This window comes from Telopea speciosissima, chromosome 10 (assembly GCF_018873765.1).
Source record: "Telopea speciosissima isolate NSW1024214 ecotype Mountain lineage chromosome 10, Tspe_v1, whole genome shotgun sequence".
Taxonomy (NCBI): Eukaryota; Viridiplantae; Streptophyta; class Magnoliopsida; order Proteales; family Proteaceae; genus Telopea; species Telopea speciosissima.
In genome coordinates this window covers 15,740,510-15,765,723 of record NC_057925.1, presented here as the reverse complement: position 1 = coordinate 15,765,723, position 25,214 = coordinate 15,740,510, and the positions used below count along the sequence as shown (strand labels likewise).

Below are 25,214 nucleotides of genomic sequence, written 5' to 3'. Positions count from 1 at the left end.
AGATTCGAGTTTAAATTTTGAGTAGAGTTCCTTTTCCTTCTTTGGAGCAGTCCTATGCATTGGTCCTCACAGAGGAGAGTCGCCGAGCTGTTATGTTGCACGCTCCTACCATTGACCAATCAGCCCTCCAAGTTGGGGCCAGCCCTACTCCCACTATTGAGATTTCAGTTCATTTGGGTGCTTCTTCGAAAGAGGCTGTTTGATGTGAGCATTGCAACAAACCATTTCATACAAAGGCTACTTGTTGGAAGCTTCATAGGAAGCCAGCTGACTTTGAAGCCAAACGTGCAGCCAAGGGTAAACCCAAGACCAAAAGCTCATCACATAGAGACAGTTGACACTTCACCTCCTACTGATGTGGGTCTTTCCCCAGAGGAGCTACAGGCCTTCCGTCGCATGTTGAGGGCTTCATCTGCTTTTGTTGCATCCTCCACTGCCAATGCACCAACAACTTCAGGTTCCCATTTTGCCCAGTCAGGTATTCCTTTCGGTGGTCATTGTGCATCGGTTGTTTCTACTCCGTGGTTATAGACTCCGGTGCCATTGACCACGTGACAGGTTCTTCCAATCTATTTCATAATTATTTCCCTTCATCTGGTAAAGACAAAGTTCGAGTAGCAGATGGCACCCTCTCTTCAATATCTGGGAAGGGTTCCATAAGCTGCTCTCCCTCTCTTAACCTATCTTCAGTTCTACATATTCCTAACTTTACTACTAATCTTCTTTCTATTAGTAGTTTGACCCGAGATTTGAACTGTAAAGTAACATTTTATCCTAATCATTGTGTTTTCCAGGATCTGGCACATGGGAGGACGATTGGATTGGGTAGGGTGCATGGAGGTCTCTACTTGCTTAAGGGCACTTCTACATCAACAGACTTCCCTTCTCAGCTTCATTCTCCTCATCCTCAGCTTTCGTATGCATTTTCTACTACTTTGTATCAATGGCACTACCGTTTAGGTCATCCCCCCTTAGGGATTTTATCTATTTTGTTTCCTAAACTAGTTCAAGAATGTAATTAAACTGAGTTTTTTTGTGAAGCCTATGTTATGGCTAAACAAACTCGTTCTACTTATTCTCGTACTAATCAAAGAAGTAGTGCTGTTTTTCATTTGGTTCATACTGATGTGTGGGGTCCCTCTCGTCGTACTTCCATTTCTGGTGATCGTTGGTTTGTTACTTTTATAGCTTGCCATTCTCGTCTTACTTAGGTTTATAAGAGTGAGGTATTTCGTTGTTTTCAGCTATTCCATAAAATGGTTCAAACCCAGTACCAAGCTACCATTAAAATTCTTAGGAGTGATAATGGTACTGAGTACACAGAGGGCCAGTTCAAAAAATACCTAGCTGATCATGGCATTATTCACCAAACCAGTTGTGTCGACACCCCTTCATAAAATGGGGTGGCCGAAAGAAAGAACCACCACCTCTTGGAAGTAGCCCCTACTCTCATGTTTACTCACCATGTCCCTTTCCAATATTGGAGTAATGTTGTTCTTACCGCTACTTATCTCATAAACCGCATGCCTACTCGTTTTTTGGGTGTTCGATCTCCTATTGAGATACTGCCATACTGGAGGGGTCTTCCTCTTTTATTGTTCCTCCCCGCACTTTTGGATGTGTTTGTTATGTCCGTGACACACATTCTCCTAGCAAGTTTGAACCACGTGGGCCACGGTGTATTTTTCTTGGGTATTCTCTAACCCAGAAGGGTTATCGGTGCTACTTTCCTCCTACTCGCCGTACTATGGTGAGTATGGATGTTATCTTTTATGAGTCAGTTTCCTACTATTCCCCGCCTCCTTTTCAGGGGGAGAGTACTAGTAATAGTGAAGATGTGGCTTTCCATGAGTTTTTTCCTCATATCATACTGAGATTCCAACACAGGGGGAGCCTACTACTCAGGTTAACAAGAAGTTGATAGATGATCCCAACCTCACAACCTTTTATCGGAAGAAGTTAAAGAAGAACAAGCAAGTTGAGATCAATACCACAAAAACACCTGAACCTGTCCAATTGGAGCCTCTTGAGCCAGAACCGAGCTCCACTGGTAATCCCTCTTCTCCTCAACCTTCTCTTGATCTTGATTTACCTATTGTTCATCTTAAAGGCACTAGGCTTGCACTCAACACCCCATATCTTATGTTGTTTCTTATGATGCATTATCTACTTCCTATCGTGCATTTGTTTCTTCTCTTTCCTCTGTTGGTATTCCACACAATTGGTAGGAGGCCCTTATAGATTTGAAGTGGAAAGCAGCCATGGTAGAAGAAATGAATGCCTTCAAGAAAAACAACACATGGGACATTGTAGCTTTTCGTCCAGGGAAGAAACCAGTTGGGTACAAGTGGGTGTTTGTGGTCAAGCAAAAAATTGATGGCAGTGTGGACAAATACAAGGCAAGACTTGTGGCTAAAGGATTCACTCAAACCTATGGGATTGATTACCAGGAGACCTTTACCCCAGTTGCCAAGCTGAACACAGTTAGAGTTTTATTGTCATGTGCTGTGAATCTAGGATGGGATCTACAGTAACTTGATGTGAAAAATGCTTTCCTCCCTGGAGAGCTTGAAGAGGAAGTTTACATGGAAGTTCCTCTTGGTTTTTCCTCTGACACAACCAGTGGCCAAGTTTGCAAGTTGAAGCATGCTCTATATGGCCTCAAACAATCTCCTAGAGCTTGGTTTGGTAGATTTTATAAGGCTATGACATCTGTGGGGTTCAAACAAAGCAATGCTGATCACACTTTGTTTATCAAACGTCATGGTGATAAGGTCACAATCCTTATTGTATATGTAGAAGACATAGTTGTGACTAGAAATGACAGTGAGGAGATAAATCACCTTAAGGAGTTCCTCGGACGTGAGTTTGAGATCAAGGACCTAGGAAAGCTCAAGTATTTTCTTGGGAGAAGTTTCCAGATCATCAAAAGGCATCTATTTTTCCCAGAGGAAATACATCCTAGAACTTTTATCAAAGACAAGGCCATTGGGTTGTCATCCAAGTGATATTCGTCTTAAAGCTAACACCAGGCTAAAGGAAAGTGATGGAGAACCAGTTGAAAGAGGTCGTTATCAGAGGTTGGTAGGAAAACTGGTCTACTTAACTCACAAACGACCTGACATTGCCTTTGCTGTGAGCCTTGTAAGCCAGTTCATGCATGATCCCTATTCCACACACATGGAGGCTGTTCTTCGCATTCTCCGTTTCTTGAAGGCAGCTCCAGGGAAAGATATTCTCTTATCCCCACATGATCACTTGAGGGTTGAAGCCTATACAGATGCTGATTAGGGAGGCTCTCCTGATCGTAAGTTAGTGACATGGTATTGCACCTTTGTTGGAGGTAATCTAGTTACATGGCACAGCAAGAAGCAAAATGTGGTGGCCAGATCAAGTGCCGAAGATGAATTTCGTGCAATGGCCCAAGGCATTTGTGAGTTGTTATGGATTCGAGGTTTACTACAAGACATTAGTGTTCCTACTCCTCTTCTTATGATGTTATATCGTGAAAACAAGGCTGCAATTAGCACAGCCCACAATCCACTTCAGCATAACTGTACTAAACATGTGGAGATTGACAGACACTTCATGAAGGAAAAGCTTGAAAGTGGTCTTATTTGTGTTCCCTCCGTGAGCCTAAAGATCAACTTGCTGATGTATTCACTAAGTGGCTGAGTGGAAAGTTATTTCATCCTTTTGTATCCAAGTTGGGCATGATTGATATCTATGCTCCAACTTGAGGGGGAGTGTTGAATTGTATGATGTATACTGTGGGGGTATACTTGGTATTCTATTATGTAATGTTCCCTTTCTTTATTTCCCTTTTTCCCCTATCTAATAACTCTAAATATTAGAGTTAATTAGAGTAGGGGTAGCTGTGTAATTTCACTTCTAAGTGACTCTTTATAAATAGAAGCTTGACTGATCTCATTCATCATTCAAGCACTTCAGCTCTATTACTCTTCTTCTCAGATTCTAACAATATTATATCTCCATCTGGGTATATGCCTGGATTAATTCTATAACCCTTTTATTTTGTCTTTTAATTTCATTTTTTGACCTTTAGCAAAAAAGCAAAAAGAAGTGCAAGATAATGAAATCACAAAAACTGAACTATTGAAAACCAAGTGTTTCATTTATTTGTTGCATATAAAATCAGGGGAAAAAAAAGATATCAACAGAATCTACAACATGTAGACTCTGAAACAGATTCAATACCACACAGTTTCTTTTCAAAATCAACTAAGCCTTTTCATGCTCACATAATGGAAAAGAAAAACGGAAGGTTTAAACAAGTGGCAACAGCCAATCCTTCTCTATCCAATAGCATACAGATCTGAGAAATAGGATGCTAACCTTTTTAGAACGCTCAATTGCCTGATCTGTCTCGTCCATCATCTGATTTCCAGTATTGGTTAACTGTTCATTGGTCATAGCTGCAGATAACAGGCCATGTCTTGTCCAGTTAGAACGATGGGGTTTGGTTATCTCTAACTATACAAAGGCTTTCGTCTTAAGGATTTGAAATATAGGCCTATTGCATCAAGGGAGTTTTCACAAGATCTGCACAATGTACAATCAGTTCAAAATTTCAATGGATGCTCATGACAGCATCAGCTCTGTAAAACAAATAATATATGGTGCTAGGACTTGCAAGGCAGCATAGACCATTGATATATGCCTCATTCGTATAAATGATCCATTTCAGCATCAGCATCAGCATCGGCATCAACATTCTCAAGAAAGAAGTTGTTGGGAGAATAGTCCCACATTGGCTACCCCTGAGACCTTCTGTCCCTCATATACCTGTGAGTCCCTCCACCCAATAGTCCAAGCTTTTGGGTTGGATATTTACATGGTATCAGAGCCAGGAGGTCAGGTGTTCGATCCCTGGTAAGTGCGAGGGGTTTGTGTTATGTGTTGTTGTGCCCTTTGGTGTCACTTGCGGAGCTGTGTGTGTAGGGGGACTTGAATGTGCGGCTTGGGGGGGGGGGAGGAGGATGTTGATATACATTGTTGTAGCCTTACGTAACAGCTTGAGCCTTGGGAAAGCGGTTATAACATGGTATTAGAGCAGGTTTTCTCCAGTTCTGCTGCAGGTGTCTCTAGACCTACCTCTGTTCATCTGTGCACGTGTACACAGTTTCGTCCTACTTACACGTGAGGGGAAGTGTTGGGAGAATGGTCCCACATCAGTTACAACTGAGACCTTCTGTCCCCTCATATATCTGTGAGTTCCTCCACCTAATGGTTCGAGCTTTTGGGTTGAGGGACTCACAGGTATATGAGGGGACAGAAAGTTTCAGGGCTAATCGATGTGGGACTGAAGGGACACAAAAAGCAAGCACTATAGATTTTCTTTACATGCAAAATAAATCTGGAATTTTCATAAGAATTATACCGTGTGCATTAACTACTAGAAACAGAAGAACGTTAAAAGCCAAAGCTAATGAAGTTAAAATAAATAAAATAGGGAAAGAAGAAAAACCTTCACTTAAATAAAAGTAACTTGCACTTCCTCATACAATTGAAAAGGAAAAAAATGCCTTCCGATATAAAGTGATTGAAATAACTGTGGGGAAAATGGAAATGTATTTAATCTGCATGAAAAAGATAACAGAAACATGCTTGAATCATGAAAAGAAGGGAACATACTTACAAGAAGCCAGCAAAATGTTCTCTTCGCCAATACTGCCTCCACCTTGAGGCCCTTCGAAAAGGTCTGCACGTTTGTTTTCAAGCTTGCTAGCATATCTGTACGTACAAAATGATTGAAAAACACAATCAGAAAGATCAAGGGCAACAAAACCAATCAGTCGAAGAGACTATAGTGATTATAGTGATTTACAAATAAAATCCCAACTAAGAATAACAGCAGAAATCAAATAAGTATGAAAAAACAGATAATTATCATGAAAAAGAAACGGAGAACCGTCGTTATTGTTTCCTCTATTTATGTTTGAATAAACTGATTTGTCAGTAATCTGTCAAATTAAGTTCTTAAAAGATCAAAACAATGAGGCAATCAAAAATATTTCAAAAATAAGCGAAGAATATTTCAGAAACTGTGAAAGAGTTTCCCTGCATAATAAGTAAATCTGGACAAACCTATTGCCTTAAAAAAAACGATTGAAAAAACCATTCAACGGAGATGATCAAGCTGCTTGAAACAAATCACAATCCATGAAAAGTTCTGCTGTAATGATTTCAAAATGTAAGCCAGAAGGAAGTCAAAAGATAAAGGTAAGACTTACATACTGGATTTTTTTCTTTTTTTTGGGTGCGGTGGGAATGCGGATTCAGATAATAGCAAAAGATCTGGGACTATTATCTTTTGCCGGTAGGAAATTGGCAGAAGACATGAATGATGACTGAGATGTCTTTCACCTAGGAAAAACTACAGTAACACACATGGAAAGAAGAGTAACATAATTGGCCAATAAGAAACTTTAGTTAGGCCAGATGTGCTTGGTTTTGTATGTTCATGCTCCTCAAGCCTGAAGATTAAGGATTGCAAGACTCTTTTATTTAGGGCTATAAGTGCTCGCTACCGTTTCACCTATAAACTCAAACTGTTAGGGAAGGGCAGTGTCAATGTATACATCAACACTCCCTGCACGTGCAGGCCAAGATCCCATGGTCCTTGCACGTGGAGCTCACGTGGCATTCCCTTCGCGTGGCACCTAGGGAGAAGAAATATTGGGAAAACTCTTCCGATGCACTTCTCAGGAGTCAAACACTAGACCTCCCTGCTCTGATACCATGTTCATTACCATTTCACCTAAAAGCTCGAACTCTTAGGGAAGGGCAGTGTCAATGTATACATCAACAATAAGTCCTCAACTTGCATGCCGCTTCATGGTAGCTTCAGGAAAATTCTGCACCACATCTCCAAGGTGGACTCTCAACATTATTTTGTATGGAAAACCCAATTCAATTTTATTTTATTGCTTGTGTTAGATTTGTGACTTTCCAAGCATTCTGTTATTCAGGACTAGTAAAAATCATAAAATGTGCATTGGATCCACATCAATGCTGATTTTTTTTCCAGAATTAATTAGAGAAGGTTGTTCTAATTGTTTTCATTTTTTTCTTTCACAATCCTAATCCTCTCTCCCATAACAACAACAACAAAAACATAGCCTTATCACAACTAAATGGGATCGGCTACATGGATCCTTGCTCTCCATTCAGCTTTATTCGAAGTCATACAAGATACAAGTCCTAAGCTATGCATGTCTTTGCTTACCACTCCTCCTATGGTTAATTTGCGTATGTCCCTGGCTCTTTTAGAACAAAATCAGTCCTCTATACAGGATCATCCCAAGGCCTCCGTAGCACATGTCCATGCCACTTCAAACGACTTTCGCGTAGCTTATCATGTATCGTAGCTACTCCCAAATCATCTCTAATATGTTCATTCCTTTATCCTTCCTAGTTTTGCCACACATCCATCTCAACATCCTCATCTCTTCTGCAATTAGTTTATCTATTTGATGCTTCTTAACTGCCCAACATTCCGCACCATACATCATAACCGGTCATATGACAATTCGATATAATTTTCCCTTAAGCTTTAAAGGAATACGCCGATCACACAACACTCTAGACACACCTCTCTGTTAGAGTTGTTAGAATATTTTGTATAAGGGTAGTTCTGTTCAAATGGGGAGTATATTCAACCCAAACAAAGGAGGCAAACCAATGGACAAATAACTCCAAATCAAACTAACACCTCATTCTCATTAACTAATAAGCATCCAAGGCATCCATCTTCCAAAAAGTTCAAACAGTGAGCAAAAAACAGAGCCGACGATACCTGTACAGCAGCAAAAAAAGAGAGCAACACTCTCCAATCTTCCCCCTTCAAGAACCGAGCTCTTAGGGCTTCAAAAGAACACTTCTAGGCGACTCAAATGAGCCTAGCTTTAAGGCAAAACAGCCTGCCAAGAGGCATAATCGAAACTGAGACATACCATGGCTGGCAGAAATTTTGGGTTTGTCTCCAAAGGCTTCAATGCACCTTCCAGCGAATAAACACTCCTCTCAACAACTGAGTGGTTGGGGGTCTGAAAGGGTACCCTTAGTTGATTCAGGTGCACTTGGTCTCATCCCAAATAGTGGAGAAATGAGGTAGAATCGAAACAAACAATCCAAAAGCTGGCGGTAACTTGGTATACACCTTCTAGGGCTTCAATCCACTTCAGCAGCTCCTAAACTCCCTCCATATGTGTTTGGTTTGAAGAATGTAACTCCAAAGAATGCATAATGTGTAATATCTCATATAGTACAGCCTCTAATGGAACCCTCTACCTTTCTAGGGTTCCAAAGTGTGAAACCCACCTCTAAATTGGACTTTTTCGAACTTGTGTGATTACAGGTTCTGGTTCAGTGTCCATGCTTGCCTCTATGTTGTGGGCTGCATCGGTGGTGGATTTGGAGCAATCCATTCACTCGCCTATGGAGGATTCTGAGGAGACAGCACAGCTAGCCATCCTCGAATCTAAAGATCCTGCTAGGTCCCAGCACATCAGCTTCAAACATGCTGGATCGAGCATATACAGAACCTCACAATTTCCCAGGCTGGTTTAGGTAAGAATCTGTCTTTACAAACAAGACTGTACCTTTAATAATATATGGGGGCAAAAAGGTAAATTTACCCTAGTGGGACCCACACCCTTTGTGGTCTGGGGCTGCCTGTGTGCCAACAAGCCCGGGCCTACATTTATGGCCTATTAGGTTTAAATCATAACATAATTATAAGACTTAGGTAGTTAATTATCTTTTAAAAATCAGTTTAAAGAAATCCAGAGAAGTTAGGGTTAAAAAAAAAAAAAAAAAAAAAAGAAGAAAAGAAAAGAAGAATGAAGAAGAGAAAAAAGTAGAGAGTAGGAGAGAGCAGACCGACTAGGGAAGAATTCCCTAATCGGCTGCCATGACTTATATCTATTAAATTAGAAGTTTCTGTAATTACAAGTAGATCCCCCTACTTAGGTGTATTTGTGCATACCCCCTGAATATAAAAATTAATTACAAACCCCTCCCCCCCCCAATACATACACATTATTCTTGACATATGTAATTACTGGTAAGACAGTTGACAACTCACTGCTTCTTCAGAGAAACATAAGAGTTCAGTTCTTTAACCTGCAAAACGATAACATTACGAGTTAGTTTGAAGTTGGATTGTTTTAATGACATATACTTATTACAGTTTGAAATAGGATATCTTCATGAATTTGGATATCCTCTATGAGACGTGCACTTTTTGCTTAGGTTTTGATTAACAGTTTCCCCAGAACCATTTGTACATTAGGATTAAAGTAAACATTGCCAAGTAGGGCAGAGCCAGGATTTCTGTCCCTGCAGGGGGGGAAGCCACCATCTATGGGTGAGGCTAGGAGCTGAAATTTTAGCTCTATCCCTACTTCTATGTGTACCACAGTGTTTTCTCGTGCCTTACAAGCATTGACAAATGCCTAATGCCAACTAAGATTTTCTGCTAAATGACCATCAGTAAGATAACAGACATACGCATGCAACATGATAATATATTTTCTAAAAGATCTCTGAGATATTATCTGTATAAAGAATATTTATTTTCCTTGTATATTTTGATGAATTGATACAATAGTTAGACAAAGACACAGTCTGCCCTTATATATGTTTGGAAAAATGTTATATTCTTATAGGGGGCAGGAGGGGAGAGATAAAGATAGGAGCTGCTGGCGTAGCCTCCACCGGCAGCTCAGAGATGCTTTTCGCATTCTTATATTCACCATAATATATTTTAGACCTGGAAAGAGTTTCCTTGTAGAAACATTTTAGAGAAAAATCTTGTCGCAGCATCTTGTGTGTGTTTTTTTTTTTTTTTCCAAATAACATTTGCATTAACTTTATTGATACATTACTTACATTATCTTCTACTTACATGGTAAGTTTTAGTTTGAAAGTATTTCACCATATGACAGCTCATAAGACAAATTTGTTCAATTTTTAGGAGAGTAGTAATACAAAATGTCCAATACATAATGGCTCATATAAATGAGTTTGGCATTCTGATTAACACAGCCAAAACTAAATGAACCACTATCTAATCTATGGTCAGAACAATCAGACCAAGTCTCTCTTGCTTGACAAAAGAAAATTAAAAAGAAAAACATGTTTGGTGCATGGCGCGCAAGAAGGACAAGATTAACCATAAAATTTGGCAAGGGCAATCCAATTGATGCCTATCTATTAAAAGGTTAATTAACGTCAGTATGCTATGGTTAGATTTGTAACTTAATACTTGCTTAAAGAACCAGAACCGAGAATAGGAGAAGAGGAGAAGAGAAGCGAGGAAGAGAGCTGTGAGAATAATTGATAAACACAGCCTCCCTTCACTGCCTTTATTTATATATAAACCAGATTACAAAAGAGGACTCCTAATCAGATTAGGATCCATACTATAACACCTAGTTACAATAGGAGAATGAAAATAGAAATTAGTCTGAACCTAATTATAAACCAACATAACCATAGAACCACATACAGAGGAATAGCGATTAGAATAATGGAATCTTCTAATCGAGATTCCTCCTCAACCCTATAAGCTCGATACACTTAAACACTCCCCCTCAAGCTGGAGCATATAAATCACCCAGACCCAGCTTGAAACAACTTCATCGAAAAGCAAGTCCAAACAGCAGCATGGTAAATACAACACCAAGTTGATTTGCAATTGAAACAAATGGAGTAGAAATCAACTTCTTCATAACAGCATCCCGAACAAAATTACAATCAACCTCAATGTGCTTTGCCCTCTCATGAAATACCGGATTGCTTGCAATATAAATATCAGCTTGATTGTCAAAAAACATCTTCATAGCTTGAGAAATAGGAAACCCTAACTCCTAAAGCAATGATTTTATCCACATCAACTGGGTTGTAGAATGTGCCATCGCCCGATACTCAGCCTTAGCACTCCACCTAGCAACAGTAGTTTGTTTCTTGCTTTTCCAGGTGACTAAATTACCTCCCACAAAGGTACAATAATCAGTAGTAGAATACCTATCATCATCAGCACCATCCCAATCAGTATTAGAAAACCCAACCACACTAGCATTCTGATTAGGTCGATAAATGAGACCTTTGCCAAAAGCACCTTTTAGATATCGTAACACACGGCAAGCGGCATCCCAGTGAATCTTCTTCGGAGTTTGCATAAACTGACTAATAACTCTAACAACAAAGGATATATCTGGGCATCTGGCAGAATAACAGTAAGGTAAATGAGTTTCCCAACTAATCTTCTATACCGAGCATCTGTAAAGTCCTCACTCTCACTAGTCCCAAGCTTGTGATGGGGATCCATGGGAGTAGCTGCTGATTTGGAAGCAAGCATTCCAGTGTCAAATAGAAGGTCAATAACATATTTCCTTTGAGATAAGCAAACACCTTTCTTGCTTCGTAAAACTTCAATACCAAGGAAGTACTTGAGAACGCCCAAATCTTTCATCTGAAAATGCCGAAGAAGATATGATTTAACTTGAGCAATACTAGAAGCATCATTACCAGATATAATGATATCATCCACATAAACTACCATCACCACCACCTTTGAACTCTGGCGACGAACAAACACAGAATGTGGTCTGAATAACACTATGAAAAACCAAACTGAGTGGCAATGGAACTGAACTTATCAAACCATGCTCTTGGAGATTGTTTCAATCCATAGATTGTCTTATGAAGCTTGAATACTTTAGTAGAATTCTCACCCTGAGCAACATACCCTGGAGATTACTCCATATAAACCTCCTCTTGAAGATCATCATAAAGAAAAGCATTTTTGATATCCATCTGATACAATGGTCAGTCGAAGTTGACAGCCAGAGAAATAAGAATACGAACAAAATTCAAGTGGGCAACACGCAAGAAAGTCTCAAAGTAATCAACACCATAAGTTTGAGTATAGCCTTTGGCAACCAACCGGGCTTTAAGCCGCTCAACAGAACCATCCAGATTATATTTGATAGTATAGAGGATAGACCAACCAACACTTAACTAGATCCTTCCCAATAGGTAATGGAACCAGGGTCCAAGTATTTCTAGATAATAAAGCATCCATCTCTGTGTCCATTGCAGCCTTCCAGTCAGGGTAAGAAAAAGCCTCATGGTGGGTTTTAGGAACAAAGTTAGTAGATAGAGCATAAGCAAGTGAGTGATAGTGGGATGGAAGATGTGAAATGGAGACATACTGCTAAGGTAAACGGTTAAAGACTTGTGGGATTTTTGAGTACAAGAACGACTAACTTTATGAATAACGACTGGTAAGTCGACAAAGCCTTCAGCATCAGGATTAGACTAACTGGATGGAGGAGCAGCATTTGCAATAATGGATGACACCATCTGGACACTGGGAACAGCGGTAGGTACTGTGGTGTCCAAGACAGTAGTAATAGTAGTGGTGGTGGGTGGTACGGTAGGTAGGGAATGTGGATGGCATCGTCGATAACACTGAGAACAGCGGTAGGTACAGTGGTGTCCGAGACAGTAGTAATGGTAGTGGTGGTGGGTGTTACGGTAGGTATGGGAATGGGAACTGGTAGGGGTAGACCCAAAAGATCTTCATAAAGAAGAACAAGGAGAAAAATAAGGAGTATTTCAAAAAATGTGACATCAACACTAATAAACTGTTTACTAGAGACTGGGTCAAAACATTTATACCCTTTCTTGGTTATGGAGTAACCAAGAAAAATACATTTAATAAACCGAGGAGATAATTTATCAATAGCAGGTTGGAGCTTGTGAACAAAGCACATACAACCAAAGACCCATGGTGGGGAAGAAAACAAAGGATGATCAAAATAAAGAATAGAAAAAGGAATTTTTAAGACAGACGACGGCATGTGTTTAATAAGGTAACAAGCAGTAAGGACCGCATCACACCAAAAACATTTGGGAATTCATGTTAAGCATAATAGATCGGGCAACTTCTAGTAAGTGTTTGTTCTTGCGTTCAGCCACCCCATTCTGTTGTGGAGTGTATGAACAACTAGTTTGGTGAATTATAGCATGAGTGAGACAAAAATCAAAGATCTCAATTGTTAAGAATAGCAGTTTCAGGGGTATTCTTGTACATAACCCCATGTTTTTTAGGTTTCTTTTATTATTTGTATAAGGCCAGGGGCCTCTGTGTAATTACTCATTCTTTTCAATATAAGCAAGTTAGTCTCTAGTTTGAGACATAACACATTATCCCCTAATCGTGTTTGCTCCTCTCTTCTTCTTCCTTTCTAAAACTTAACATGGTATCAGAGCATCTTGCTCCTGGAGTGGTGATAGAAGGCTGTTTGGAAGGTGCAAAGCAAATCCTTTCCCTTGTTTCTTGTTGGTCTTTGAAGGAAAACCTAGAATACTTTCTCAGATCTGTTTCTCTCTTGTTTGCAATCCAAATGGAGAGCAACCAAGTGCTCGAGTTTCGTTTGGAAGTCCTTTTTCTTCCCCTTGTATCCCCTCAAGCCTATTGGAAGCTGCTAAGGGTCAGAACTGCATTTCGGCTAGGCCATTTGTGCTCTTTTTTCCGCCAGCCAGAGTTGTTGATTTGACAGAGCTCTTCAATAGAGCTTGGTTTGGGAGATTTTTTGGGCTATCTACTATCGTTTCTTGGTAAGGAAGGTTATTCCTTTTTACTCCGCTGCTGGTTGATGATTGTGTGAAGTTCTACAAGCTATATCAAGGTTTTTTGGACTGGTTTGTTTCTGTTTTTGCTACTGTTTCTTGAGAACCAAATGTTTTTACTTGCGGTGCTGTTGTTTGGCCCCCCAAGGGTTTACTTTGAAGTCACAATGGGTGAAAAAACTGTTGAGACATCTGAGATCACAACTGTTGCAGCAACCTTGACAATCATAATTACTTGGAATGGTCACGGTCTATGAAGCTCATTCTACGGAGTAGGGGGAAGTTGGGATACATATCTGGGAGCTTTAAGGCTCCTTCCTTCACTGCTCTAGGTTACTCCAAATGGGAAACCGAGAACTCCCTTGTGATGACTTGGCTTATTTTTTCGATGAAGCCAGAGATTGAAAGAAGGTTTATGAGCAAGGAGATTGCCAAAGACAATTGGGATAGTATTGCTCGTATTTTCGATAGAGGAGGGGACTCTACAAAGGTTTATCAACTTCTCCAACAGATTGTTAGCTTGCACCAGGGTGACAAAAGTATCTCTGAGTACTATAGTCTTGTCGTGGGACTTTGGGAGGAGTATGATCACTACAGAGACCTCCAGCTGTGTCCTGTTGATAAGCCTAAAGTGCATCAGTTGTTTGAGAAGGAGAGGGTCTTGTTCCTTCTTGGAGGTCTTAACCCTGAACTTGAACCTTTAAGGGTGCAGATCCTTGGCCAACCAAGTCTTCCCTCCCTAGACGAGGTGTGTGGTTATCTACAGAGTGAGGAGACCCGTAGAGATGCTATGGAGACCACCCCCACTGTTGAGCGCTCTGCTCTTGTTTCATCCACTCCTCAGGACTGTACTCCCTTCACTAAGGGGGTTGGTAAAGGTCAATTCGCCTGTGACTATTGTGGCAAGTCTGGGCATAAGGAGTTTTATTGGGATCTTCATGGGAAACCATCCTCTACTTCATCTGGAGGACAGAAAGGACAGAAGAAGAATGGGCCTAAGGCCCACGTTGGAGTTCATGAGTCTGATCCATCCTCCCTCTCCAAGGAAGACATAACTGCTTTTCGCCAGATTGTAGCCCACTTGGATGGTTCCTCCTCTACTGCTACCACTACTTTCATTGCTCTACAGGTCTCTACCTCTTCTGGTACTACTCCTTGGGTCATTGACTCAGAGGCCACAGACCATATGACTGGTAGGTCTCAACTTTATAATTCCTACTCTGTTTGTTCTGGGAAAGATAAGGTAAAAATTGTTGAGGTTCCCTTTCTTCCATTTCGGGTAAGGGAGATGTCCAAGTTACTCCATTTATCCCTTTAAAGTCCGTCTTTCATGTTCCCAACTTTGCTACTAATCTTCTTTCAATTAGCCAATTGACTAAATCTTTGAACTGCTTTGTCACTTTTTTTCCTACCCATTGTCTCTTTCAGGATTTGGTGACGAAGAGGGTGATTGGCAGTGGACGTAAAGCAGATGGAGTATATGTTCTGGACACTTGTGCTTCCCCTGTTGCGAAAGCTCAATCTTATGTGTGTGGGCAACATGGCAGACGTACACAGGAGGATATTTTGTTTTGGCATCAGCGTTTGGGACACCCTTCTTTTTCTGTTATGAGGAAACTGTTGCCACATTTATTTACCTCTTTTCCTATTAACCATGTTTTTCATTGTAAACCTTGTCTTTTTGCGAAAAGTTGTAAGACAGTTCATCCATCTTCTGGTAATGGATCTATTTCACCTTTTCACATTGTTCACACTACTACTATACCAGATACAAATGTTCTTGATGCATTACCCTCTGCTACCAGTGTTCTGGAGATGCCATCCACCACTACAGATGTCGCTCCACCCAATCAATCTGATTCTGATTTTGAAGTCTCCTCCGACTTACTAGTCATTGTTCGTAAAGGTACTCATTCTTGTACTCAGAAATCCCACAAATCCTTGACTATTTAACCTATTGAGCAATATGTATCTATTTCTCATATTCCTTCCCACCTTTACACACTTGCATCCGTTTTATGTACTAACATTGTTCCCAAAACCCACCATGAGGCTTTTTCTCATCCTGGGTAGAAGGCAGTGATGGATATAGAAATGGATACTTTATTGTCTAGAAAGACTTGGACTTTGGTCACATTACCTACTGGGAAAGATCTTGTCAAATGTCGATGGGTTTATACTATCAAATACAATCCGGATGGTTCTATTAAGCGGCTTAAGGCAAGTTTGGTTGCTAAAGGCTATACTCAAACTTATGGTGTTGATTATTTTCAAACCTTCTCGCTTGTCGCCCGCTTAAATCTTGTTCGTGTTCTTATCTCTTTGGCTGTCAACTTAGATTGGCCCTTGCATTAGATGGATATTAAAAATGCATTTTACTATGGTAATCTTCAAGAGGAGGTTAATCTGGAGCAACATCCAAGGTATGATGCTCTAGGAGAGAATTCCACCAAAGTATGTAAGCTTTATAAGGCAATCTATGGGTTGAAACAATCTCCAGGAGCATGGTTTGATAAGTTCAGATCCATTGTAACTCAGTTTGGGTTCTCACAGTGTTATTCTGATCATTCTATCTTTGTTCGCCGCCAGAATTAGAAAGTTGTTGTGATGGTTGTTTATATGGATGATATTACATATCTGGTAATGATGCTTCTAGTATTGCTCAAGTTAAATCCTATCTTCATTATCATTTTCAAATGAAAGACTTGGGTATTCTCAAGTATTTTCTTGGTATTGCAGTTTTACGGAGCAAGAAAGGAGTTAGTTTATCACAAAGGAAATATGTACTTCACCTTCTATCTGAAACTAGAATGTTTGCTTCCTAACCGGAAGATACTCCCATGGATCCTCATCAAAAGTTTGGTTCCAATAAGAGTGAAGATTTTAAAGATGTACATCGGTATAGAAGATTAGTTGGGAAACTTATTTATCATACTGTTACTCGACCAAATATATCCTTTGCTGTCAAAGTTATTACAGTTTATGCAGACCCCAAAGAAATTTCACTGGGATGTTGCCTGTCGTGTGTTAATTTATCTAAAAGGAGCACCTGGTAAGGGACTTATTTATCAACCTAATCAGAGTGTTAATCTGATAGGGTTTTCTGATGCTGAATGGGCTTATGATAGACATTCTACAACTGGTTATTGTACCTTTGTGGATGGTAATTTAGTCACCTGGATGAGCAAGAAACAAACTACTATTGCTAGATCTAGTGTTGAGGTTGAGTATCAGGCGATGGCACATACTACAGCTGAATTAATATGGGTAAAGTCATTGCTTCAGAAATTGGGATTTCCAGCCACTCAACCTATGAAGATGTTTGGTGATAATCAAGCTGCTATTTATATTGCAAGCAATCCGGTATTTCATGAGAGGACAAAACACATTGAAGTTGATTGTCACTTTGTGAGAGATGTTGTTATGAAGAAGTTCGTATCTACTCCATTTGTTTCGACTACTAACCAACTTGGTGACATGTTTACTAAACCACTATTTCGGCCTGCTTTTCGAAGAGGTTGTTCCAAGCTGGGTCTAGGTGATTTGTACGCTTCAGCTTGAGGGGGAGTGTTAAAAATTTATCTCGGCTAGGTTTCAGTGTCTAGTATCTCAATTAGAATATTACTTATTCTAATCGAGATACACTTCAGTCCTGTTTCTATTGTAATCCTAGTTACAGTCAGACTATGTTAATTTGAGTTTCCTTTCTGTTCATGATTCCTAGTAGGATTAGGAATCTTGTCTTTTCTATGTAATCTGAGTTGTTGTAAATAAAGGGATGTGGAGGGGGGGGGGGGGAGGGGGGGACTGCTAGTTCTATTCTACATACCTAGACAGTCCTCCTTTCCCTTCTTCATCTCTTTCTCGCCCATCTCTCTCGGTTCTCTGGTTTCTTTATTTTAATCTGTAACAACAAAAATGAAAGCCACAGTCCAGCCACAGTCCAACAGAGATGTGGACTGAGTTTCTCAAGGAGGTGAACTAAAATCAGTAAACGGGCTTGTGCCAAGGGAACTTACACGATTGATGCTTAGTTCCTTAAAGATCATAAGGGCATAGACTGTGGAGTCCTTGCCCCTGGATGCTATCACTTAGTGAATATATATAGAGAGAAAAACAATCTGACTTATGATATATTTGTGACATAAGGTGGCTCTAAAAGCCAATAGTTGTTTTTGTCAGCCCAACAGTAAAGAGATTACTGTGCGCTGATTTTTTGTACTCAGTGGAATTCATACTCAGCAAGCAGTCCTTTGTACAACTGTTTTCTGGGCCTTGTGCAGCATATTTGTGCCTTCATATTTTTCATTTTTAGGGGGAGGGGGCGGGGGGTTTTCCACCATTGTATTAAAATTCTCTTATTAGTCATTAAAAAATTTATGAGAAATGGGTTGGCATAAGTTGAGCCAAACAGAAAACTGGAGTAACAGAATAATACCATTGACTGTTTTTTCTCGTTGAGCATCCTATTCATCTCTGGAGTGTTTCGGCTCTCCATTTCCTTGACTTCTCTATCAAACTCTTTAATAATCCTGGAAAGTAACATAAACAACCATATTTTGATATTTTTATCAGTCAAAAGATATGCCTTCCATGTGTAGTTTATACAACTAATTCCACATAGATAACGATAAAATTCACACTTAAAAGCAATCATGAGCATAATTTAGTTGTTTATCAAATTACACAAACAGAATGGAGAAAGTTGTTGCTATCTAATGCCTTTAAGCAATAGATTTGTATGATAAATTGCAGACCATTATTCATCACATATACTGATACTTAAGAAAGTCTAGAAAAGTTCAGGAAACGTAAGAAAGATCAAAATTTTTCATACAAGAGTTTGAATTTGGGATTGTTAAGTACTGTTCACGTGGCACTGTTCACGTGAACAGTAACGTGAACAGTGATTTGGTTTTTGTGTTTTATAATGAGTTCTAATTTTAGTTATGAGTCCGAGTTGTTAGTCCTGGTTTTACTTTGAATTATTAGTGTTAGTTTTATTGTTATTTTCCTATTGTAACTTGGAATCCTATCATGATTAGGAATTCCTAATCTGAATAGGAGTTCCCCTTTACATTGTAATTTCAGATTATAAATACAAGCCTTATGAGACAGTTACATCTGACTGCTCTCTTCTCTTCCCATCTTCTTCCCCTCTTCTCGGTTTTGGTATTCTTCAAGTGTATTTAGTGACATGCTACCAGAGCTCAACCATTAGGTTGACTGTGATTTGCGACACTGGTTTGAGAGTCTCCTAACAAGTATTCTTCTTTAAAGGGTGCAGCACCCTATGCTGCTTATTCTGAGAATCATACCCTAGATGAAGTTTTCAAGAGAAAACTAGGGTTCTACTGCTACTGCATACCTGAACCAAAGGATCGACTGGAGTTTTAGTTACCTACTCGAAGAGCTCTTCTGCTGCCTGCGATTGTTCTGCTGATTAATTTTATTTTCTGGGTTCTCCTACTGCTTGCAATTCACTTCTGGAATTCTGCTGCTACCTGCGATTCCACAGTGAAGACTTTTTCTTTGCTCCAATTGATCCACCATATCTAATTTCGGGTTCTGAAATTTTACAGCCTTATTTAAATCCTATCTCTACCGATAGGATTTTCTTTTTTTTTCTGCAACCCTTAGGTTTTCAAATCCTTTTGTTGCCGATTGGTTTCTGCTATTATTTTTGGGATTCTTCAACCCTTTCTCTGCTGGTTCTTATTCCGGCTGCAATTCACTGCTGCCATCTTGGGTTTATAAACCCTAATCTGGTTCTAAATGAGAGCCGATTGTTACTGCTACTACTACAGCCGATTGGTTGCTGCTACTATTCTACTTGGACTTGATAAATTACACCTATGGCTGATCCTAAACCACCAACGGATAATGTTCAAGTTCAGATTACCACTATTAAACTCTCTAGAGTTTCAACTTATTTATTATGGGCCTAGGCAGTTCAAGCTTACATACATGCCAAGGGCAAACTGAAATACATTACAGATGATCCTCCCGATCGTGATCCTAAAGATCCTACCACATTCACAGTTCATGAGGAGTGTATGCGTGAAAATTCTATTGTCAAGATATGGTTGTGGAACAGTGTTAAACCTGCTATTGCCTCCAATGTTATGTTTCACTCCCTTGCTAAGGATGTTTGGAATAACGTATGTATGATCTCTATGAGAAATTATTTTACTTTCAACAAGGAGATAAAACCTTAAAAGAGTATTTTGCCAGTTATAAGGGCATGGGGCATGGTTGAAGAACTACAGATATATCAGCCTCTTACCACTAATCTTGATCAGTTAAAGCAACAAAGAGCTGAGTTCCATGTTGCGAAATTTCTTGCTAGATTACACCCTGCTACCAGTCTGTGAAGAGTCAACTAGTCACAAGAGAGAAAGTTCCTTCTCTCAATGAAGTGTTTTCCCGTATTAATCATTTGGCTAATCCGTCCAAAACTGATAATATTCCCAAAGACAAATCAGCCTTTGTTGTCAATCATGGACGGGGATGTGGTTGTGGCCAATTTAGAGGCCGTGGCAGTGCATCTAATGGACGAGGTACAGGCCCTCAATATGTTGACAAATCTGCCCACCAGTGTACTTATTGTGGCGTACCTAATCATACTGTTGACACTTGTTGGGCCAAGCATGGAAAATCTGATTGGGCAAATGAACTAGTCAATACTGCCACCACTGACACTGCTACTGAGAAACCTACCAGTGACATGAACCAGAGTTCAACAACTTCATCTTCCATGTCTCGTGATGATCACAACCAGCTAGTCAAACGCCTCCAACAACTTGAAGCTACATCTGCCTCTTCCTCTACCGCCACTCCAGCCTAGTAATGCTGCATTTTTCCTTTCTTCTACTTCATGGCTTATCGATTCAGGTGCTCCATGTCACATGACTGGTAAGTCAATTTTATTTTCTTCCATTAATTCCGTTCAAACCTCTTCCAATGTTATTCTTGCTGATGGATCCTCTACTAAGATAACTGGTCATAGTACTGTTTCTCCAACATCATCCATGACTTCCTCTCTTGTTCTTCATGTTCCTAAATTACCCTTAAATCTTGTTTCTGTTAGTCAACTTACTAAATCCCTTAACTGCTCTGTAACCTTTTTGTTAGAGTTGTTAGAAGATATGTGACAAGGGTAGTTTGGGAACTAGCCTTTTGTCTAGTTGCCTTATTGTGTATTTTTCTCCTTTTTTACCTTTTCTCATCTTTTACCTCCCTAGGGAGGTGTATGTAATATTCTTAACTCTATTAGTGAAGTAATATAGGTGTGGAGAGATCTCTCTCATACACAACCCATTACAATCGATCTCTTCTCTTCTCTACTCTCTTGTCTACTTCTTCTTCTTCTTTCTCCTTCATCTTCTTCTCCTTTTATCACTCACATTCACAATCTAAAACTCAACTCTTTTATCCTTCTTATTGTGTGTTTCAGGACCTTCAAAAAAGGAAGAAGATTGGTAGAGGGCTTGAGCACGATGGACTATATTATCTGCATAGCACCGGACCTTCCATTGCTGCTACATCTACTACCATACCATCTCCCATGCAATGGCATCTACGACTTGGTCACCCATCCTTACCTAAACTTCAATTAATGGTTCCTAGTTGCAAGTCCATATCTCACCTTGAATTTGAAGTCTGTGAACTAGGCAAACATCATCGTTCATCCTTTCCTGCGAATACATTACCTAGAAGTTCTTCATTGTTCTCTTTGGTTCATTCTGATATATGGGGTCCGTGTCGAATTCGTAGTAGGTTAGGATTCTCTTATTTTGTTAGTTTTGTGGACTATGATTCTCGCTCTACTTGGGTTTATTTATTAAAGGACCACACTCAATTTCGTACTGTATCTAAAATTTTTTATCAAGAAATAAGGACTCAATTTAACACATCCATTCAAATTTTTTCGTTCAGATAATGCTTTAGAGTACACTCAATCTGCGATTTCTGATTTTGTCTCACCCATGGTATTATTCACCAAATTAGCTCTCCATACACTCCACAACAAAATGGGGTGGCCGAACGCAAAAATTGGCACTTATTTGAAGTTGCCCATTCTATTATGATCCACATGAATGTCCCCAAACGTTTTTGGTGTGATGCCGTTCTTATGGCCTATTATCTTATTAATCGTATGCCTTCTTCCGTTTTACAAAATAATATTCCTTTTTCTATTCTTCATCCTAATCGTCCTTTGTTTTCTTCTCTACCACGTGTTTTGGTTGTGTATGTTTCATTCACATTCTTCATCTCACCGTTGATAAACTATCTCCTCGGTCTATTAAATGTCTTTTTCTTGGTTATTCTCGTACTCATAAAGGGTATAAATGTTTTGATCCCATTTCCAACAAACAATTTATTAGTGCAGATGTCACATTTTTTGAAAATACTCCTTATTTTCCTTCTTCCACTGAACCATCTAAAGTACACAATGACGATCCTCTGGGTCCACCCATACCTGTTCCTGTTCCTATTCCTTCACCAATTCAGGTTTATCACCGTCGTCGACGTCGCCCACCAACCTTACCTTCCACTACTACTCCTATACCTGCTACCACGGTTCCACCACCTGTACGGCTGTACCCGCCTCTGATACAGCTCCTATTCCTACTGTTCCAGTCCTACCTAGTGAGACAACGGATGCCGCTCAGCGCGACACTCAATCTGACTCCGATGTTGAAGGCTTCATCGACTTACCCATTGCTGTTCATGAAGGTACTCACTCTGGTACTCACAAACCTGTTTATCCTATTGAGCACTATGTAACCATTTCTCATCTTCCTTCTCACTATCACCCACTTGCTTTCACATTATCTACTAACTTTATCCCTCACACCCACCATGAGGCATTCTCTCACCCTAGTTGGAAATCTTCCATGGACACCGAGATGGATGCATTGTTATCTCGCAATACCTGAACTTTGGTTTCGTTACTTGCTAGGAAAGATTTTGTTAAGTGTTGGTGGGTTTATACTATCAAGTACAATCCCGATGGTTTTGTTGAACTGCTGAAGGCCCACCTGGTTGCAAAAGGCTATACTCAAACCTATGGTGTAACTTTTTCTCCCGTTGCTCGTCTGAACTCTGTTCGAATCCTTATTTCCTTGGTTGTTAATTTTGATTGGCCATTATATCAAATGGATATCAAAAATGCTTTTCTATATGGTGATCTTCGAGGAGGTCTATATGGAGCAACCTCCAAGGTACATTGCTCAGGGGGAATCTTCTACCAAAGTTTGCAAACTTCGCAAGGCAAATTATGGTTTGATAAGTTCAGCTCCATTGTTACTAAGGTCGGGTTCTCACAGTGTTACTCTAACCATTCTGTCTTTGTTCGCCATCAGAATTCTAAAGTGGTGGTGATGGTCGTCTATGTAGATGACATCATTATATCTGGTAATGATGCTTCTGGTATTGCACAAGTTAAAGCATATCTTCATCAACATTTTCAGATGAAGGACTTGGGTGTTCTCAAGTATTTTCTTGGTATTGAGGTTTTGTGAAGCAAGAACAGTATTAGCTTATCTCAGAGGAAATATGTTCTTGACCTTCTAACTGACACTGGAATGCTTGCTTCCAAACCCACAAATACTCCCATGGATCCGTTGAAGGTGAGAATTTTTTAGATGTTCATCGATATAAAAGATTAATTGGCAAACTTATTTATCTTACAGTTACTCGCCCGGAAATATCCTTTGTTGTTGGGGTTATTAGTCAATTTATGCAATGTCCAAAGAAAATTCATTGGGATGTTGCTTATCATGTGTTGCGCTATCTGAAGAATGCTCCTGGTAAAGGTCTTATTATTAACCTAATTGGAATGCTAATCTGGTTGGGTGGGTTCTCTGATGCTGATTGGGCTGGTGCTGATGGTGATAGACAATCTACTTCTAGTTATTGTACCTTTGTGTGTGGAAACTTGGTCACTTGGAAAAACAAGAAACAAACCACCATTACTCGATCTAGTGCTGAAGCCGAATATCGAGCTGTGGCACATACTACAGCTGAGTTTATTTGGGTCAAATCCTTACTCCAAGAATTAGGGTTTCCCATCAAACAGCCTATACAAATGTTTTGTGATAATCAAGCCGCTATCTATATAGCAAGTAATCTTGTTTTTCATGAGAGGACAAAGTATATTAAGGTTGATTGTCACTTTGTTCGAGATGCTGTTATGAAGAAGTTGGTTGTTACTCCTTTTGTTTCTACTACCAATCAACTTGGTAATATGTTTACAAAAGCATTATGATGCAGGCATAGAGGCAGCAGTGGAGGACGTGGAAGTCCAACTCAACCACCCAAAGATCCTAAGAAGATCTAACAGAATAAGAGCCCAACATGGTTAATTAGATTCTGACTGCAATCAAGGATCCTTGCTTAGCTGATTTGGTATTGATTGCAATCAAGGATTGATTGGCTGATTTGGTGTTGATTACAATCAAGGCTTGATTGGCTGATTTGGTATTGATTGCAATCAAGGATTGATTGGCTGATTTGGTGTTGATTGCAATCAAGGGTTGATTGATGATTTGGTGTCGATTGCAATCAAGGATTGATTGACTGATTTACAGTTGATTACCTTTTAATCCTATCCTTAATTAGTTTTTACCTAATATGCTATGTTTTTATTTAGTATGTTCTTATTTTAGTAAAACTCAATCTTAGGCTTAGGGATTGAGATTGGGCTTTGGGAATCCTATAAAAGGATCTACTGTAATAAGGAAAGGGAGATTTTGAATAATATTGAATTTAATCTCCATTGGAGAGTTTTAGAGGAGCTTGCGAGTTCCAACCTTGTGATTGAGTGTTCTTCTTCCTCCTTGACCCTGCTCGATCCTACCCTTGGCACAAGGCTGCTCCATTTCTGGTATCAAAGCCAAAGCATGGTGCAGCGAGTATGGCTCCAAAGCGTAGGGGAGATCACACTAGTCACATAGAGGACTTTATGTTGAGAGACGAGAATGCTCAACTACGTCAACAAATTGCTACAATGAATCTTGAGATGGAGCATTTGCGAGCCTCATCCAGTCAGTCTAGTTGATCGGAAAACACCACAGGCAATCAATCACCCTCATCAGAAGATGAAAGGCGTGCTTTTGCTATGAGACCACTATGACGACATGCTTAGGAGGAGTAAGAGGTCAAATGGTTTTGAAAGTTGAAATGCAACCATACAACTCCAACTGAAAAGATCAACCTTGGAGTGGAGAATCAACAACTTTGCCAACAAGCTACCGACGATCGATTCGTCACCCAGGTTGATTGGAGAGAACCTCCCAAGTTTGACGAGTACCAGGATGAGTACGGTGACGAACATGGTGGTTTTGAAAACCTTGAACCTAATTCTATTTTAGAAGCACATCACGGTGAGCCAGCATCATTAAATGTAAATGATTGTTTTCCTTGCAAAGAAGCAGTCCCAACAACCACCGATCTTTCCATCGAGGAGATCACCTCTCAAGTCTTTGATTTGGTTCCATCTTGCATATCATTTTCTATTTTTGGAGATTTTTTCATGAAGGAAA

At 39.8% G+C, this 25,214-nt stretch overlaps 1 protein-coding gene across 1 annotated transcript in view; it reads right to left on the bottom strand.

Moving 5' to 3' along the window:
- The window catches only part of LOC122641603 (novel plant SNARE 11-like), an 81,959-nt gene that overhangs the window by 29,083 nt on the left and 27,662 nt on the right, over positions 1–25,214 (bottom strand). Inside the window, exons 4-7 of the mRNA XM_043834890.1 lie at positions 18,104–18,197; positions 9,110–9,147; positions 5,660–5,754; positions 4,357–4,436 (exon numbers count right to left, since the gene is read on the bottom strand). Coding sequence (XP_043690825.1) covers positions 4,357–4,436; positions 5,660–5,754; positions 9,110–9,147; positions 18,104–18,197 — 307 coding nt within the window. The remainder of the gene's footprint in view (positions 1–4,356; positions 4,437–5,659; positions 5,755–9,109; positions 9,148–18,103; positions 18,198–25,214) is intronic.